Source organism: Oncorhynchus kisutch, linkage group LG15 (genome assembly GCF_002021735.2).
Source record: "Oncorhynchus kisutch isolate 150728-3 linkage group LG15, Okis_V2, whole genome shotgun sequence".
In the NCBI taxonomy this organism is placed as follows: domain Eukaryota; kingdom Metazoa; phylum Chordata; class Actinopteri; order Salmoniformes; family Salmonidae; genus Oncorhynchus; species Oncorhynchus kisutch.
Window position 1 is genome coordinate 80491063 of NC_034188.2, and position 21709 is coordinate 80512771.

Here is a 21709-nt window from a genome sequence, read left to right on the forward strand (position 1 = left end):
TAATTTAAGGGCTTAATTGGCATGGGAAACATATATTTAGATTGCCAAAGCAAGTGAAATAGAGCAGTGGTTCCCAAACTTTTTATAGTCCCATACCCCTTCAAACATTCAACCTCCAGCTGTACCCCCTCTAGCACCAGGGTCAGCGCGCTCTCAAATGTTGTTTTTTGCCATCATTGTAAACCTGCCACACACACACTATACGATACAATTATTAAACATAAGAATGAGAGTTGTTGTCTCAACTCGGCTCGTGGGAAGTGACAAAGAGCTCTTATAGGACCAGGGCACAAATAATAATATAACAGTAATCAATCATTTTGCTCTTTAACCATCTTACATATAAAAACATATTTTTTCATTGAAAATTATGAATAACTCACCACAGGTTAATGAGAAGGATGTGAATAACTCACCACAGGTTAATGAGAAGGATGTGAATAACTCACCACAGGTTAATGAGAAGGATGTGAATAACTCACCACAGGTTAATGAGAAGGATGTGAATAACTCACCACAGGTTAATGAGAAGGGTGTGAATAACTCACCACAGGTTAATGAGAAGGATGTGAATAACTCACCACAGGTTAATGAGAAGGATGTGAATAACTCACCACAGGTTAATGAGAAGGATGTGAATAACTCACCACAGGTTAATGAGAAGGATGTGAATAACTCACCACAGGTTAATGAGAAGGATGTGAATAACTCACCACAGGTTAATGAGAAGGATGTGAATAACTCACCACAGGTTAATGAGAAGGATGTGAATAACTCACCACAGGTTAATGAGAAGGATGTGAATAACTCACCACAGGTTAATGAGAAGGGTGTGAATAACTCACCACAGGTTAATGAGAAGGATGTGAATAACTCACCACAGGTTAATGAGAAGGATGTGAATAACTCACCACAGGTTAATGAGAAGGATGTGAATAACTCACCACAGGTTAATGAGAAGGATGTGAATAACTCACCACAGGTTAATGAGAAGGATGTGAATAACTCACCACAGGTTAATGAGAAGGATGTGAATAACTCACCACAGGTTAATGAGAAGGGTGTGAATAACTCACCACAGGTTAATGAGAAGGATGTGAATAACTCACCACAGGTTAATGAGAAGGATGTGAATAACTCACCACAGGTTAATGAGAAGGATGTGAATAACTCACCACAGGTTAATGAGAAGGATGTGAATAACTCACCACAGGTTAATGAGAAGGATGTGAATAACTCCCCACAGGTTAATGAGAAGGGTGTGAATAACTCACCACAGGTTAATGAGAAGGGTGTGAATAACTCACCACAGGTTAATGAGAAGGGTGTGAATAACTCACCACAGGTTAATGAGAAGGGTGTGAATAACTCACCACAGGTTAATGAGAAGGATGTGAATAACTCACCACAGGTTAATGAGAAGGATGTGAATAACTCACCACAGGTTAATGAGAAGGATGTGAATAACTCACCACAGGTTAATGAGAAGGATGTGAATAACTCACCACAGGTTAATGAGAAGGATGTGAATAACTCACCACAGGTTAATGAGAAGGATGTGAATAACTCACCACAGGTTAATGAGAAGGGTGTGAATAACTCACCACAGGTTAATGAGAAGGATGTGAATAACTCACCACAGGTTAATGAGAAGGATGTGAATAACTCACCACAGGTTAATGAGAAGGATGTGAATAACTCACCACAGGTTAATGAGAAGGATGTGAATAACTCACCACAGGTTAATGAGAAGGATGTGAATAACTCACCACAGGTTAATGAGAAGGATGTGAATAACTCACCACAGGTTAATGAGAAGGATGTGAATAACTCACCACAGGTTAATGAGAAGGATGTGAATAACTCACCACAGGTTAATGAGAAGGATGTGAATAACTCACCACAGGTTAATGAGAAGGATGTGAATAACTCACCACAGGTTAATGAGAATGATGCGCTTGAAAGGATGCACAGAACTCTGCAATGTTGGGTTGTATTGGAGAGTCTCAGTCTTAAATCATTTTCCACACACAGTCTGTGCCTGTATTTAGTTTACATGCTAGTGAGGGCTGAGAATCTACTTTCACATAGGTACGTGGTTGCAAAGGGCATCAGTGTCTTAACAGCAGAGATTTGCCAAGGCAAGATACTCTGAGCGCAGCCCAATCCAGAAATCTGGCAGTGGCTTCTGATTCAATTCCATTTTGACAGAACCGCTTGTTGCAATTTCGACGGAGCTCTCTTTTTCAGATATCGGTAAGTGGACTGGAGGCAGGGCATGAAAGGGATAATGAATCCAGTTGATTGTGTCATCCGTTTTGGGAAAGAACCTATGTAATTGCGCACCCAACTCACTCAGGTGCTTCACTATGTCACATTTGACATTGTCCGTAAGCTTGAGTTCATTTGCACACACAAAAAATCACACAATGACGGAAAGACATGTGTGTTGTCCTTGTTAATGCAGAGAGAGAAGAGCTCTAACGTCTTAGTCATGGCTTAAATTTTGTCCCGCACATTGAATCTAGAGTAGACTTTTTTACTGTTGAGTCCAAAACGTCTTTCAAGCTGTCAGGCATTCCATTGGCAGCAAGAGCCTCTAGGTGAATGCTGCAGTGTTACCCAAGTGGTGTCTGGAACAACTGCTTGCACACGCGTTACCACTCCACTATGTCTCCCTGTCATTGCTTTTGCACCATCAGTACAGACACCAACACGAGCAGCAGCTACGTTTGGCTGCATACAGACCGTTAGTGGAATTCCTGCGAGAGAGTAATGGTTAATGTGATTGGATGAGTAACGGTTAATGTGATTGGATGTTAATTATTTGACTAGGTTACCTGTATTTGACATTGTGTTGTTATTTAGCTGAACACTAGATGCTTTATTTTTGGCAGTGAAATGAGGCTACTCAGGCGAGAAAAAAAACGTATTTTGTATTTGAATTATGTTTTTATTTGGCGTACCCCTGATGGCATCGCGTACCCCAGTTTGGGAATACCTGAAGAAGATAATGAACAAAAGTGAAATAAGCAATAACAATTAACAGTAAACATTACACAGTTCCAAAAGAATAAATACATAAATACAAATGTCATATTATGTCTCTATACAGTGTTGTAATGATGTGCAAATAGTTAAACTACAAAAGGGAAAATAAATAAACATAAATATGGGTTGTATTAACAATGGTGTTTGTTCTTCACTGGTTGCCCTTTTCTCGTGGCAACAGGTCACAAATCTTGCTGCTGTGATGGCACACTGTGGTATTTCACCCAGTAGATATGAGAGTTTATCAAAATTGGGGTTTGTTTTCAAATTATTTGTGGATCTGTGTAATCTGAGGGAAATATGTGTCTCTAATATGGTCATACATTTGGCTGGAGGTTAGGAAGTACAGCTCAGCTTCCACCTCCTTTTGTGGGCAGTGTGCACATAATCTGTATTCTCTTAAGAGCCAGGTCTGCCTACGGCGGCCTTTCTCAATAGCAAGGCTATGCTCACTGAGTCTGTACATAGTCAAAGCTTTCCTTAGGTTTGGGTCAGTCGCAGTGGTCAGGTATTCTGCCAATGTGTACACTGTGTTTAGGGCCAAATAGCATTCTACTTTGCTCAGTTTTTTTGTTAATTCTTTCCAATGTGTCAAGTAATTATCCTTTTGTTTTCTCATGATTTGGTTTGGTCTAAATGTGTTGCTGTCCTGGGGCTCTGTGGGGTCTGTTTGTGTTTGTGAACAGAGCCCCTGGACCAGCTTGCTTAGGGGACTCTTCTCCAGATTCATCTTTCTGTAGGTGATGGCTTTGTTATGGAAGGTTTGGGAATCGCTTCATTTTAGGTGATTGTAGAATTTTGATAATTGGCGGGTATCGGCCTAATTCTGCCTGCGTGCATTATTTGGTGTTCTACGTTGTACATGGAGGATATTTTAGCAAAATTCTTCATGCAGTCTCAATTTGGTGTTTGTCCCATTTTGTGAATTATTGGCTGGTGAGCCGACCCCAGACCTCACAACCATAAAGGTTGTAATGGATTCAAGTATTTTTAGCCAGATCCTAATTGGTCTGTTGAATTTTATGTTCCTTTTGATGGCATAGAATGCCCTTCTTGCCTTGTCTCTCAGATCGTTCACAGCTTTGTGGAAGTTACCTGTGGCGCTGATGTTTAGCCTGAGGTATGTATCGTTTGTTGTGTGCTCCAGGGCAATGGTGACTTGATGGATTTTTTATTTGTGGTCCTGGTGCTAGAGAGCATTTGGATGATCCAGAAGAAGATTGGGAGAATGTCATATGGTCAGATGAAACCAAAATATAACTTTTTGGTAAAAACTCAACTCGTCGTGTTTGGAGGACAAATAATGCTGAGTTGCAAATAATGCTGAGTTCCATACCTACTGTGAAGCATGGGGGTGGAAACATCATTCTTTGGGGCTGTTTTTCTGCAAAGGGACCAGGACGACTGATCCGTGTAAAGGAAAGAATGAATGGGGCCATGTATAGTGAGATTTTGAGTGAAAACCTCCTTCCATCAGCAAGGGCATTGAAGATCATTGAAGATGAAACGTGGCTGGGTCTTTCAGCATTACAATGATCCCAAACACACCGCCCGGGCAACGAAGGAGTGGCTTTGTAAGAAGCATTTCAAGGTCCTTGAGTGGCCTAGCCAGTCTCCAGATCTCAACCCCATAGAAAATCTTTGGAGAGAGTTGAAAGTCCATGTTGCCCAGCAACAGCCCCAAAACATCACTGCTTTAGTGAAACATCTGCATGGAGGAATGGGTCAAAATTCCATTAACAGTGTGTGAAAACCTTGTGAAGACCTACAGAAAACGTTTGACCTCTGTCATTGCCAACAAAGTGTATATAACAAGTATTGAGATAAACTTTTGTTATTGACCAAATACTTTTTCTTGATTTTTTTTCTCATTTTGTCTGTCATAGTTGATGTGTACCTATGATGAAAATTACAGGCCTCTCTCATCTTTTTAAGTGGGAGAACTTGCACAATTGGTGGCTGACTAAATACTTTTTTGCCCCACTGTATGCGCAAGATTAAACTACCAACAGGACATTCAAAACTGTAATATCTTATGCTTCACAGAGTCGTGGGTGAACGACGACACTATCAACATACAGCTGGTTGGTTATACGCTGTACCGGCAGGATAGAACAGCTGCATCTGGTAAGACAAGAGGCTGCAGGCTATGTATTTATGTAAATAACAGCTGGTGCACGATTTCTAAGGAAGTATCGAGCTATTACTCACCTGAGGTAGAGTATCTTATGATAAGCTGTGGACCACACTATCTAGAGAGTTTTCATCTGTATTTTTCGTGGCTGTTCACATAAAACCACAGTCAGAGGCTCACACTAAGACAGAATTGAGTGAGCTGTATTCCGCCATAAGCAAACAAGAAAACATTCACCCAGAGGCAGCGCTCCGACTGGCCAGGGACTTAAATCCGTTTTACCAAATTTCTATCAGTATGTTAAATGTGCAACCAAAGGAAAAAACACTCTGGACCAGCTTTACTCCACACACAGAGACGCATACAAAGCTCTCCTTCACCCTCCATTTGGCAATTTTGACAATAATTCTATCCTCCTGATTCCTGCTAACAAGCAAAAGTTAAAGCAGGAAGCACCAGTGACTCGATCTATAAAAAAAAGTGGTCAGATTAAGCAAATGCTAAGCTATAGGACTATTCTGCTAGCACAGTCTGGAATATGTTCCGGGGTTCCTCCGATGGCATTGAGGAGTACACTACATCAGTCATTGGCTTCATCAATAAGTGCATCGATGACGTCATCCCGACAGTGACAGTACGTACATACCCCAACCAGAAGGATTACAGGCAACATCCGCACTGAGCTAAAGGCAAAAGCTGCCGCTTTCAAAGAGCGGGACTCTAACACGGAACCTTATAAGAAATCCCGCTATGCCCTCCAACGAACCTTCAAACAGGAAAAGTGTTGAGGCAAATGGCACTGAAACATGCATGAGAGCACCAGCTGTTCCGGAAGACTGTGTGATCGCTCTCTCTGCAGCCAATGTGAGTAGGACCTTTAAACAGGTCAACATTCACAAGGCCGCAGGGCCAGACGGATTACCAGGAAGTGTACTGCGAGCATGCGCTGACCAATTGGCAAGTGTCTTCACTGAGATTTTCAACCTCTCCCTGTCCGAGTCTGTAATACCAACATGTTTTAAGCAGACCACCATATAGTGCCCAAGAACACTAAGGTAACCTGCCTAAATGACTACCAACCCGTATCACTCACATCTGTAGCCATGAAGTGCTTTGAAAGGCTGGTTATGTCTCACATCAACACCATTATCCCAGAAACCTTAGACCCACTCCAATTTGCACACCTTAACAGATCCACAGCTTATCTCTATTTCACGCCACACTGCCCTTTCCCACCTGGACAAATGGAAAACCTACGTGAGAATGCTATTCATTGACTACAGCTAAGCGTTCAACACCATATTGCCCTCAAAGCTCATCAATAAGCTAAGGACCCTGGGACTAAACACCTCCCTCTGCAACTGGTTCCTAGACTTCCTGACGGGCCGCCCCCAGGCGGTAAGGATAGGTAACAACACATCCTCCACGCTGATCCTCAACACAGGGGCCCCTCAGGGGTGCGTGCTCAGCCCCCTCCTGTACTACCTGTTCACTCATGACTGCATGGCCAGGCACGACTCCAACACCATCATTAAGTTTGCAGATGACACAACAATGGTAGGCCTGATCACCGACAACGATGAGACAGCCTATAGGGAGGAGGTCAGAGACCTGGTCGTGTGGTGCCAGGACAACAACCTCTCCCTCAACGTGATCAAGACAAAGGAGATGATTGTGGACTACAGGGAAAAGAGGACCGAGCCACAATTCTCATCGAGGGGGCTGCAGTGGAGCAGGTTGAGAGCTTCAAGATCCTTGGTGTCCACATCACCAACAAACTAACATGGTCCAAGCACACAAAACCTATTCTTCCTCAGGAGACTGTAAAGTTTTGCACGGGTCCTCAGATCCTCAAAAAGTTCTATAGCTGCACAAGCGAGAGCTTCCTGACTGTTTGCATCACTTCCTGGTATGGCAACTGCTCGGCCTCAGACTGTTCTTTCTGCAACAGCACGGCAAGCGGTACCAGAGTGCCAAGTCTAGGTCCAAGAGTCTTCTAAACAGCTTCTACCCCCAAGCCATGACTCCTGAACACCTAATCAAATGGCTACCCAGACTATTTCCATTGCAGGAGTTGTGACTGTTTTTGTTGGTTATGTTGTCATAGTTGTGCCTAGAGGGGCAGAAGGGAGAGGGAATGCTGTCACCTCCAGGCAGGTGTTTGTCCCCTTGTGTGCTGAGGGTGTCATGTTTTTGTCCGGTTCTGGTATTTAGGTTGCCACAGACTCGTACATGTCCCTGGACGTGGACATTTTTGATTTCCCCCTCCAGGATGGAGAAGCTGTCTTCATTAAAGTATAGGGATTCTAGTGGGGGGATATAGGTAGCTGTTGAGATCATTTCCTTTTGAATTTCTAGCCAAATGTAACCCCCTGCGTCCCTTCCCTGTTTTGATTAATTTAATACAGTGAGTTAGATCTGCTCTATAACAAATTAGCATACCCCCTGCATCCCTTCCCTGTTTTGATTAATTTAATACAGTGAGTTAGATCTGCTCTATAACAAATTAGCATACCCCCTGCGTCCCTTCCCTGTTTCACACCTGGTAGTTTGGTGGATGGGACGACCAGCTCTCTGTAACCTAGAGGGCAACCAGTTGGTCCATCTCCTTTATTATTTTACCAGGCAAGTCAGTTAAGAACAAATTCTTATTTATAATGACGGCCTACCCGGGACGAAGCTGGGCTAATAGTGCGCAGCCCGATGGGACTCCCAATTCAAGGCTGGATGTAATGCAGCCTGGTTTGGAACCAGGGACTGCAGTGACGCCTCTTGCACTGAGATGCAGTGCCTTAGACCGCTGCACCACTCGGGAGCCCATTTATTCCATGTTTCTTGTAGGATATACAATGTCTGTATTTCCAATTTCTTTGGTGAAGAAATTTATTTGGTCCAGGTTCCTGCTCTTGAGGCCAAAGGCAGATGACCTCAGGCCTTGGATATTCTCTCTCTCTCTCTCTCTCTCTCTCTCTCTCTCTCTCTCTCTCTCTCTCTCTCTCTCTTTCTCTATCTCTCTGTGTTTACTCATTGACATAACACCAGATACAGTCCTGCCGGGAGCAACATTACACCGTTTACAGTCTAGACGGGAGACACATTACACCGGTTACATTCTAGACGGGAGACACATTACACCGGTTACAGTCCCGCCGGGAGCCACATTACACCAGTTACAGTCTAGACGGGAGACACATTACACCAGTTACAGTCTAGACGGGAGACACATTACACCAGATACAGTCTAGACGGGAGACACATTACACCAGTTACAGTCTAGATGGGAGACACATTACACCGGTTACAGTCTAGACGGGAGACACATTACACCACATTACACCGGTTACAGTCTAGACGGGAGGCACATGACACCGGTTACAGTCTAGACGGGAGACACATTAAACCAGTTACAGTCTAGACGGGAGGCACATGACACCGGTTACAGTCTAGACGGGAGCCACATTACACCAGATACAGTCTAGACGGGAGACATATTACACCAGTTACAGTCTAGACGGGAGACACATCACACCGGTTACAGTCTAGACGGGAGACACATTACACCAGAAACAGTCTAGACGGGAGACACATTACACCACATTACACCGGTTACAGTCTAGACGGGAGGCACATGACACCGGTTACAGTGTAGACGGGAGACACATTACACCGGTTACAGTCTACACTTTAGCAGTGATAAATTCATGAACTTCTTTGAGGAAAAGATTATGATTATTAGAAAGCAAATTACGGACTCCTCTTTAAATCTGCGTATTCCTTCAAAGCTCAGTTGTCCTGAGTCTGCACAACTCTCCCAGGACCTAGGATCAAGAGAGACGCTCAAGTGTTTTAGTAATATATCTCTTGACACAATGATGAAAATAATCATGGCCTCTAAACCTTCAAGCTGGACCCTATTCCAACTAAACTACTGAAAGAGCTGCTTCCTGTGCTTGTCCCTCCTATGTTGAACATAATAAACAGCTCTCTATCCACCGGATGTGTACCAAACTCACTAAAAGTGGCAGTAATAAAGCCTCTCTTGAAAAAGCCAAACCTTGATCCAGAAAATATAAAAAACTATCGGCCCATATCGAATCTTCCATTCCTCACAAAAATTTTAGAAAAGGCTGTTGCGCAGCAACTCACTGCCTTCCCGAAGACAAACAATGTATACAAAATGCTTCAGTCTGGTTTTAGACCCCATCATAGCACTGAGACGGCACTTGTGAAGGTGGTAAATGACATTTTAATGGCAGCGGACCGAGGCTCTGCATCTGTCCTCGTGCTCCTAGACCTTAGTGCTGCTTTTGATACCATCGATCACCACATTCTTTTGGAGAGATTGGACACCCAAATTGGTCTACACGGACAAGTTCTGGCCTGGTTTAGATCTTATCTGTCGGAAAGATATCAGTTTGTCTCTGTGAATGGTTTGTCCTCTGACAAATCAACTGTAAATTTCGGTGTTCCTCAAGGTTCCGTTTTTTGACCACTATTGTTTTCACTATATATTCGAAAACATAATGTTAACTTTCACTGCTATGCGGATGACACACAGCTGTACATTTCAATGAAACATGGTGAAGCCCCAAAATTGCCCTTGCTAGAAGCATGTGTTTCAGACATAAGGAAGTGGATGGCTGCAAACTTTCTACTTTTAAACTCGGACAAAACAGAGATGCTTGTTCTAGGTCCCAAGAAACAAAGAGATCGTCTGTTGAATCTGACAATTAATCTTAATGGTTGTACAGTCGTCTCAAATAAAACTGTGAAGGACCTCGGCATTACTCTGGACCCTGATCTCTCTTTTGTAGAACATATCAAGACCGTTTCAAGGACAGCTTTTTCCATCTACGTAACATTGCAAAAATCTGAAACTTTCTATCCAAAAATTATGCAGAAAAATGTATCCATGCTTTTGTCACTTCTAGGTTAGACTACTGCAATGCTCTACTTTCCGGCTACCCGGATAAAGCACTAAATAAACTTCAGTTGGTGCTAAATACGGCTGCTAGAATCCTGACTAGAACCAAAAATTTAATCATATTACTCCAGTGCTAGCCTCTCTACACTGGCTTCCTGTCAAAGCAAGGGCTGATTTCAAGGTTTTACTGCTAACCTACAAAGCATTACATGGGCTTGCTCCTACCTATCTCTCTGATTTGGTCCTGCCGTACATACCTACACGTACGCTACGGTCACAAGACGCAGGCCTCCTAATTGTCCCTAGAATTTCTAAGCAAACTGCTGGAGGCAGGGCTTTCTCCTATAGAGCTCCATTTTTATGGAACGGTCTGCCTACCCATGTCAGAGATGCAAACTCGGTCTCAACCTTTAAGTCTTTACTGAAGACTCATCTCTTCAGTGGGTCATATGATTGAGTGTAGTCTGGCCCAGGAGTGGGAAGGTGAACGGAAAGGCTCTGGAGCAACGAACCGCCCTTGCTGTCTCTGCCTGGCCGGTTCCCCTCTTTCCACTGGGATTCTCTGCCTCTAACCCTATTACAGGGGCTGAGTCACTGGCTTACTGGGGCTCTCTCATGCCGTCCCTGGAAGGGGTGCGTCACCTGAGTGGGTTGATTCACTGATGTGGTCATCCTGTCTGGGTTGGCGCCCCCCCTTGGGTTGTGCCATGGCGGAGATCTTTGTGGGCTATACTCGGCCCTGTCTCAGGATGGTATGTTGGTGGTTGAAGATATCCCTCTAGTGGTGTGGGGGCTGTGCTTTGGCAAAGTGGGTGGGGTTATATCCTTCCTGTTTGGCCCTGTCCGGGGGTGTCCTCGGATGGGTCCACAGTGTCTCCTGACCCCTCCTGTCTCAGCCTCCAGTATTTATGCTGCAGTAGTTTATGTGTCGGGGGGCTAGGGTCAGTTTGTTATATCTGGAGTACTTCTCCTGTCCTATTCGGTGTCCTGTGTGAATCTAAGTGTGCGTTCTCTAATTCTCTCCTTCTCTCTCTCGGAGGACCTGAGCCCTAGGACCATGCCCCAGGATTACCTGACATGATGACTCCTTGCTGTCCCCAGTCCACCTGGCCGTGCTGCTGCTCCAGTTTCAACTGTTCTGCCTTCTTATTATTCGAACATGCTGATCATTTATGAACATTTGAACATCTTGGCCATGTTCTGTTATAATCTCCACCCGGCACAGCCAGAAGAGGACTGGCCACCCCACATAGCCTGGTTCCTCTCTAGATTTCTTTCTAGGTTTTGGCCTTTCTAGGGAGTTTTTCCTAGCCACCTACACCTGCATTGCTTGCTGTTTGGGGTTTTAGGCTGGGTTTCTGTACAACACTTTGAGATATCAGCTGATGTACGAAGGGCTATATAAATAAATTTGATTTGATTTAATTTGATTTAGACGGGAGCCACATTACACCGGTTACAGTCCTGCCGGGAGCCACATTACCCCAGTTACAGTCTAGACGGGAGCCACATTACACCAGTTACAGTCTAGACAGGAGACACATTACACCGGTTACAGTCCCGCCGGGAGCCACATTACCCCAGTTACAGTCTAGACGGGAGCCACATTACACCAGTTACAGTCTAGACAGGAGACACATTACACCGGTTACAGTCCCGCCGGGAGCCACATTACACCAGTTACAGTCCTGCCGGGAGCCACATTACACCAGTTACAGTCTAGACGGGAGACACATGACACCGGTTACAGTCCCGCCGGGAGCCACATTACACCAGTTACAGTCCTGCCGGGAGCCACATTACACCGGTTACAGTCTAGATGGGAGACAAATTACACCGGTTACAGTCTAGACGGGAGACACATTACACCAGTTACAGTCTAGATGGGAGACACATTACACCGGTTACAGTCTAGACGGGAGACACATTACACCGGTTACAGTCCTGCCGGGAGCCACATTACACCAGTTACAGTCCCGCCGGGAGCCACATTACACCAGTTACAGTCCCGCCGGGAGACACATTACACCGGTTACAGTCTAGACGGGAGGCAAATTACACCAGTTACAGTCTAGACGGGAGACACATTACACCGGTTACAGTCTAGACGGGAGACACATCACACCGGTTACAGTCTAGACGGGAGACACATTACACCGGTTACAGTCTAGACGGGAGACACATTACACCGGTTACAGTCTAGACGGGAGGCACATGACACCGGTTACAGTTTAGACGGGAGACACATTACACCGGTTACAGTCTAGATAGGAGCCACATTACACCGGTTACAGTCTAGACGGGAGACACATTACACCGGTTACAGTCTAGACGGGAGACACATTACACCGGTTACAGTCTAGACGGGAGACACATCACACCGGTTACAGTCTAGACGGGAGACACATTACACCGGTTACAGTCTAGACGGGAGACACATTACACCGGTTACAGTCTAGACGGGTGGCACATGACACCGGTTACAGTTTAGACGGGAGACACATTACACCGGTTACAGTCTAGATAGGAGCCACATTACACCGGTTACAGTCTAGACGGGAGACACATTACACCGGTTACAGTCTAGACGGGAGACACATTACACCGGTTACAGTCCCGCCGGGAGCCACATTACACCAGTTACAGTCCCGCCGGGAGCCACATTACACCGGTTACAGTCTAGAAGGGAGACACATTACACCGGTTACAGTCTAGACGGGAGACACATTACACCAGTTACAGTCTAGACGGGAGCCACATTACACCGGGTACAGTCTAGACGGGAGGCACATGACAGGAGACACATTACACCAGTTACAGTCTAGACGAGAGCCACATTACACCACATTACACCACATTACACCAGTTACAGTCTAGACGGGAGACACATTACACCGGTTACAGTCTAGACGGGAGACACATTACACCGGTTACAGTCTAGACGGGAGACACATTACACCGGTTACAGTCTAGACGGGAGGCACATGACACCGGTTACAGTTTAGACGGGAGACACATTACACCGGTTACAGTCTAGATAGGAGCCACATTACACCGGTTACAGTCTAGACGGGAGACACATTACACCGGTTACAGTCTAGACGGGAGACACATTACACCGGTTACAGTCCCGCCGGGAGCCACATTACACCAGTTACAGTCCCGCCGGGAGCCACATTACACCGGTTACAGTCTAGACGGGAGACACATTACACCGGTTACAGTCTAGACGGGAGACACATTACACCAGTTACAGTCTAGACGGGAGCCACATTACACCGGGTACAGTCTAGACGGGAGGCACATGACAGGAGACACATTACACCGGTTACAGTCCCGCCGTGAGCCACATTACACCAGTTACAGTCCTGCCGGGAGCCACATTACACCGGTTACAGTCTAGATGGGAGACAAATTACACCGGTTACAGTCTAGACGGGAGACACATTACACCAGTTACAGGCTAGATGGGAGACACATTACACCGGTTACAGTCTAGACGGGAGACACATTACACCAGTTACAGTCTAGACGGGAGCCACATTACACCGGGTACAGTCTAGACGGGAGGCACATGACAGGAGACACATTACACCAGTTACAGTCTAGACGAGAGCCACATTACACCACATTACACCACATTACACCAGTTACAGTCTAGACGGGAGACACATTACACCGGTTACAGTCTAGACGGGAGACACATTACACCAGTTACAGTCTAGACGGGAGCCACATTACACCACATTACACCACATTACACCAGTTACAGTCTAGACGGGAGACACATTACACCGGTTACAGTCTAGACGGGAGACACATTACACCAGTTACAGTCTAGACGAGAGCCACATTACACCACATTACACCACATTACACCAGTTACAGTCTAGACGGGAGACACATTACACCGGTTACAGTCTAGACGGGAGACACATTACACCGGTTACAGTCTAGACGGGAGACACATTACACCGGTTACAGTCTAGACGGGAGGCACATGACACCGGTTACAGTTTAGACGGTAGACACATTACACCGGTTACAGTCTAGATAGGAGCCACATTACACCGGTTACAGTCTAGACGGGAGACACATTACACCGGTTACAGTCTAGACGGGAGACACATTACACCGGTTACAGTCCCGCCGGGAGCCACATTACACCAGTTACAGTCCCGCCGGGAGCCACATTACACCGGTTACAGTCTAGACGGGAGACACATTACACCGGTTACAGTCTAGACGGGAGACACATTACACCAGTTACAGTCTAGACGGGAGCCACATTACACCGGGTACAGTGTAGACGGGAGGCACATGACAGGAGACACATTACACCAGTTACAGTCTAGACGAGAGCCACATTACACCACATTACACCAGTTACAGTCTAGACGGGAGACACATTACACCGGTTACAGTCTAGACGGGAGACACATTACACCAGTTACAGTCTAGACGGGAGCCACATTACACCGGGTACAGTCTAGACGGGAGGCACATGACAGGAGACACATTACACCGGTTACAGTCCCGCCGTGAGCCACATTACACCAGTTACAGTCCTGCCGGGAGCCACATTACACCGGTTACAGTCTAGATGGGAGACAAATTACACCGGTTACAGTCTAGACGGGAGACACATTACACCAGTTACAGTCTAGATGGGAGACACATTACACCGGTTACAGTCTAGACGGGAGACACATTACACCAGTTACAGTCTAGACGGGAGCCACATTACACCGGGTACAGTCTAGACGGGAGGCACATGACAGGAGACACATTACACCAGTTACAGTCTAGACGAGAGCCACATTACACCACATTACACCACATTACACCAGTTACAGTCTAGACGGGAGACACATTACACCGGTTACAGTCTAGACGGGAGACACATTACACCAGTTACAGTCTAGACGGGAGCCACATTACACCGGGTACAGTCTAGACGGGAGGCACATGACAGGAGACACATTACACCGGTTACAGTCTAGACGGGAGACACATTACACCAGTTACAGTCTAGACGGGAGCCACATTACACCAGTTACAGTCTAGACAGGAGACACATTACACCGGTTACAGTCCCGCCGGGAGCCACATTACACCAGTTACAGTCCTGCCGGGAGCCACATTACACCAGTTACAGTCTAGACGGGTGACACATTACACCGGTTACAGTCCCGCCGGGAGCCACATTACACCAGTTACAGTCCTGCCGGGAGCCACATTACACCGGTTACAGTCTAGACGGGAGACAAATTACACCGGTTACAGTCTAGACGGTAGACACATTACACCAGTTACTGTCTAGATGGGAGACACATTACACCGGTTACAGTCTAGATGGGAGACACATTACACCGGTTACAGTCCCGCCGGGAGCCACATTACACCAGTTACAGTCCCGCCGGGAGCCACATTACACCAGTTACAGTCTAGACGGGAGACACATTACACCGGTTACAGTCTAGAAGGGAGGCAAATTACACCAGTTACAGTCTAGACGGGAGACACATTACACCGGTTACAGTCTAGACGGGAGACACATTACACCGGTTACAGTCTAGACGGGAGACACATTACACCGGTTACAGTCTAGACGGGAGGCACATGACACCGGTTACAGTTTAGACGGGAGACACATTACACCGGTTACAGTCTAGATAGGAGCCACATTACACCGGGTACAGTCTAGACGGGAGGCACATGACAGGAGACACATTACACCAGTTACAGTCTAGACGAGAGCCACATTACACCACATTACACCACATTACACCAGTTACAGTCTAGACGGGAGACACATTACACCGGTTACAGTCTAGACGGGAGACACATTACACCGGTTACAGTCTAGACGGGAGACACATTACACCGGTTACAGTCTAGACGGGAGGCACATGACACCGGTTACAGTTTAGACGGTAGACACATTACACCGGTTACAGTCTAGATAGGAGCCACATTACACCGGTTACAGTCTAGACGGGAGACACATTACACCGGTTACAGTCTAGACGGGAGACACATTACACCGGTTACAGTCCCGCCGGGAGCCACATTACACCAGTTACAGTCCCGCCGGGAGCCACATTACACCGGTTACAGTCTAGACGGGAGACACATTACACCGGTTACAGTCTAGACGGGAGACACATTACACCAGTTACAGTCTAGACGGGAGCCACATTACACCGGGTACAGTCTAGACGGGAGGCACATGACAGGAGACACATTACACCAGTTACAGTCTAGACGAGATCCACATTACACCACATTACACCAGTTACAGTCTAGACGGGAGACACATTACACCGGTTAAAGTCTAGACGGGAGACACATTACACCAGTTACAGTCTAGACGGGAGCCACATTACACCGGGTACAGTCTAGACGGGAGGCACATGACAGGAGACACATTACACCGGTTACAGTCCCGCCGTGAGCCACATTACACCAGTTACAGTCCTGCCGGGAGCCACATTACACCGGTTACAGTCTAGATGGGAGACAAATTACACCGGTTACAGTCTAGACGGGAGACACATTACACCAGTTACAGTCTAGATGGGAGACACATTACACCGGTTACAGTCTAGACGGGAGACACATTACACCAGTTACAGTCTAGACGGGAGCCACATTACACCGGGTACAGTCTAGACGGGAGGCACATGACAGGAGACACATTACACCAGTTACAGTCTAGACGAGAGCCACATTACACCACATTACACCACATTACACCAGTTACAGTCTAGACGGGAGACACATTACACCGGTTACAGTCTAGACGGGAGACACATTACACCAGTTACAGTCTAGACGGGAGCCACATTACACCGGGTACAGTCTAGACGGGAGGCACATGACAGGAGACACATTACACCGGTTACAGTCTAGACGGGAGACACATTACACCAGTTACAGTCTAGACGGGAGCCACATTACACCAGTTACAGTCTAGACAGGAGACACATTACACCGGTTACAGTCCCGCCGGGAGCCACATTACACCAGTTACAGTCCTGCCGGGAGCCACATTACACCAGTTACAGTCTAGACGGGTGACACATTACACCGGTTACAGTCCCGCCGGGAGCCACATTACACCAGTTACAGTCCTGCCGGGAGCCACATTACACCGGTTACAGTCTAGACGGGAGACAAATTACACCGGTTACAGTCTAGACGGTAGACACATTACACCAGTTACTGTCTAGATGGGAGACACATTACACCGGTTACAGTCTAGATGGGAGACACATTACACCGGTTACAGTCCCGCCGGGAGCCACATTACACCAGTTACAGTCCCGCCGGGAGCCACATTACACCAGTTACAGTCTAGACGGGAGACACATTACACCGGTTACAGTCTAGAAGGGAGGCAAATTACACCAGTTACAGTCTAGACGGGAGACACATTACACCGGTTACAGTCTAGACGGGAGACACATTACACCGGTTACAGTCTAGACGGGAGACACATTACACCGGTTACAGTCTAGACGGGAGGCACATGACACCGGTTACAGTTTAGACGGGAGACACATTACACCGGTTACAGTCTAGATAGGAGCCACATTACACCGGTTACAGTCTAGACGGGAGACACATTACACCGGTTACAGTCTAGACGGGAGACACATTACACCGGTTACAGTCCCGCCGGGAGCCACATTACACCAGTTACAGTCCCGCCGGGAGCCACATTACACCGGTTACAGTCTAGACGGGAGACACATTACACCGGTTACAGTCTAGACGGGAGGCACATTACACCGGTTACAGTCTAGACGGGAGACACATTACACCAGTTACAGTCTAGACGAGAGCCACATTACACCACATTACACCACATTACACCAGTTACAGTCTAGACGGGAGACACATTACACCGGTTACAGTCTAGACGGGAGACACATTACACCAGTTACAGTCTAGACGGGAGACACATTACACCGGTTACAGTTTAGACGCGAGCCACATTACACCACATTACACCAGTTACAGTCCCGCCGGGAGCCATATTACACCGGTTACAGTCTAGACGGGAGACACATTACACCGGTTACAGGCCCGCCGGGAGCCACATTACACCGGTTACAGTCTAGACGGGAGCCACATTACACCACATTACACCAGTTACAGTCTAGACGGGAGACACATTACACCGGTTACAGTCTAGACGGGAGACACATTACACCGGTTACAGTCTAGACGGGAGACACATTACACCGGTTACAGTCTAGACGGGAGACACATTACACTGGTTACAGTCTAGACGGGAGACACATTACACCGGTTACAGTCTAGACGGGAGACACATTACACCGGTTACAGTCTAGACGGGAGACACATTACACCAGTTACAGTCTAGACGGGAGACACCCACAGCCACAGTCAAACTTACTGTCCTGATGCAATGACTCTTCTACAGCTGCTAAACGTGAGTGCTTACTTCTCTCCGGTGTACTTCTCTCCATTCCTTAAAAAGTTGCAGTAGAATACTCCAGTAAAGTGTGTAATCTGTGTTCGCTGTGATGCGTTGGGCTCATGTTTTAAACATTGGCGCTTGCTGGCTAGCAGCTGTATAATGATGAGCAGTTGAATGCATTACAGAACAATATCCACAGCTCCTCTAAAATACATTTGCATAGAAAATTAGTACAATGGTGACCATGCCAGTGTCAAATTGAGACGAGAAGGGGAGAGGAGGAAGAGCGGCAGAGGAGGAAGAGCGGGAGAGGAGGAAGAGTGGCAGAGGAGGAAGAGCGGGAGAGGAGGAAGAGTGGCAGACGAGGAAGAGCGGGAGAGGAGGAAGAGTGGCAGACGAGGAAGAGCGGGAGAGGAGGAAGAGTGGCAGACGAGGAAGAGCGGGAGAGGAGGAAGAGTGGCAGACGAGGAAGAGCGGGAGAGGAGGAAGAGCGGGAGAGGAGGAAGAGTGGCAGACGAGGAAGAGCGGGAGAGGAGGAAGGATAATTAGCTGCTTTCATGGAAATACTACAGATTCAGTCAAAACATGATCAGTGTATATTCTCTGTGTGTGTGTGTGTGTGTGTGTGTGTGTGTGTGTGTGTGTGTGTGTGTGTGTGTGTGTGTGTGTGTGTGTGTGTGTGTGTGTCTCTTCTCATCAGTAACTGAGAGAATAACATCCATTAGACTGTAACAGGACAGCACGCTGAGAAGCATCAGACAATCACTTCTCTACTAAGTTCCATTTATACAGTGACTGACTGACTGACACACAAACACACATATTAATAACACAAAGTATTTAACAGTACTGCTGAAAAAACATTACCTCTTTGCAGTCAACAAAAGCTGGCTCCTCTAATGGAGAAATGTGAATTGCACAATTGAAAAACACCATTATATAAATGCCCCATATTTTTTTCTTTGTCTCTGTGTGTGTGTTTGTGTATGTGTGTGTTTGTGTCTGTGTGTGTGTGTGTGTGTGTGTGTGTGTGCATTTGTGAGTGCGTGTGTGTTTCCAGGATGTGTGAATGAGTCAGTCTGTCGTGTTAACCTGTGTGAGGGCGTCTGATCCAGCTCAGCCAGGCTGAAGAGATTCATTTGGAGGAGACTTCCAAGAACAAAGAGGCCAATCCATACACCTTATATGGTGTGTGTGTGTGTGTGTGTGTGTGTGTGTGTGTGTGTGTGTGTGTGTGTGTGTGTGTGTGTGTGTGTGTGTGTGTGTGTGTGTGTGTCTTACCTGTGAGGTGGAAGGTGGGCCAGGAGCCCAGGTCACAGGCTCGGCAGGTGTACTCATCAAACACAAACTCATTCTCCTTACAGGGAGTGCAGGTCCAGCAGCAGCTCACCTCTCCTTTACGGATCACCTGGAGGACACACACACCAGAAAAACACCCTCATCAGCTCAGAAAAAAAAACACAAATCAGAATGCTGCAAAAATACTATATTGGAGAGAATTCACCAATCAGATTGAAATATCAACAGAGATAATCTTGAAGGGTCAACCTTTCACCCCCTTCCTCCCTTCCTCCCTCCACCCGAGCATACAGGGATGTGTGTGGTTGTGTATGTGACTGTGTGTGTGTCACCTTTATCTGTCCCTTGTCACAGGGTTCGCTGCAGACTGATTTGATGATGGTGTCCTTGCTGGCCCAGATTTCATCATCATCGATCTTCAGCCCACTGTTGTCCCAGCTCCCTACGTTAATATAGTCATAGTAGTCCTGTCCCATCTTCTTAAAGTTCATGATCTCATATCTGACACACACACACACACACACACACACACACACACACACACACACAGGAGTCAGTACCTCTGAATCTATTGATACATACATACTAAATAAATGTAAATGGGATGAGATCATCACAGCCAGGCGACTCACTGCTCTTCTTATTTATGAAGTCCTATTTAGACACACACACACACACACATACGCACACACACGTACCGGCCAGGCGAGTCTCCGTTCTCGTCAAACAGGATGCCCTCTCCAGACACGCCTGTGAAGTTGGTCTTCATCAGGAAGTCCAGCAGTGTGGCACCATCTATAGGTCGCATGGCATCACACAGCCCCTAGACAACCATCATCATCACCATCATCACCATCATCACCACCATCATCAGAATCATCAACACCATCACCATCATCATCATCATCATCATCATCATCATCATCATCATCACCATCATCACCACCATCATCAGAATCATCAACATCATCATCACCATCACCATCATCCCCATCATTACCACCATCATCAGAATCATCAACATCATCATCACCATCTCCACCATCATCATCATCATCTCCACCATCATCATCATCAACATCATCATTATCATCACCATCATCATCTCCACCATCATCATCACCATCACCATCATCATCGTCGTCATCTCAATAACAATATGAACAATCCCAACTATAATCAACGATAATAGTGACAGTAGATTGTTGTTAGTACAGCCAAATCCAGTAGCACCAACCTGGTACCCTGGGCACAGTGAGCGCTGCATGTTATGGAGCCCATAGGCCATGGAGTAGATGGCATTGATCACAAAGCCCATCTTAGTGTCCTGGGCATACTGCTGTCGCAATGACTCCCGCTCTGGGAGAGAACCAGAGAGGACAAAGACAGAAAAAGAGAGGATGGGAAGATGAATGAAGGGGAGAGATGGAGACAGATGGAGAGGGATAAGGATGGAGGGAGGGAGGGGTAAGGGGGGAGGAAATGGGAGGGAGGAAGGGGGATAAGGAGGGAGGAAGGGGAGATGGAGGGAGAGGGATAAGGATAAGGAGGGAGGGAGAGTGATTAGGATGGAGGGAGGGAGGGGGATAAGGATGGGGAGGGGTGGAGGGAGGGGGATAAGGATGGAGGGAGGTAGGGGGGAGGGGGATAAGAATGGAGGGAGGTAGGGGGGAGGGGGATAAGGATGGAGGGGGAGGGGGATAAGGATGGGGGATGGGGAGGGGGATAAGGATGGAGGGGGGGTAGGGGAGAGGGGGGATAAGGATGGGGGATGGGGGATGGGGGAGGGGGGATAAGGATGAGGGGGGTAATGGGGGAGGGGGATAAGGAATGGAGGGAGGGAGGTAGG

The 21709-nt window shown here is 46.8% G+C and overlaps 1 protein-coding gene across 1 annotated transcript in view; it reads right to left on the reverse strand.

Annotated features, from left to right (window-relative positions):
• Positions 1–21225, reverse strand: part of LOC109881645 (metabotropic glutamate receptor 5) — a 31946-nt gene extending 10721 nt beyond the window's left edge. Inside the window, exons 1-4 of the mRNA XM_031791162.1 lie at positions 21098–21225; positions 20559–20683; positions 20193–20361; positions 19843–19969 (exon numbers count right to left, since the gene is read on the reverse strand). Coding sequence (XP_031647022.1) covers positions 19843–19969; positions 20193–20361; positions 20559–20683; positions 21098–21178 — 502 coding nt within the window. The 5' untranslated portion in view covers positions 21179–21225. The remainder of the gene's footprint in view (positions 1–19842; positions 19970–20192; positions 20362–20558; positions 20684–21097) is intronic.
• Positions 21226–21709: the final 484 nt, after the last annotated feature.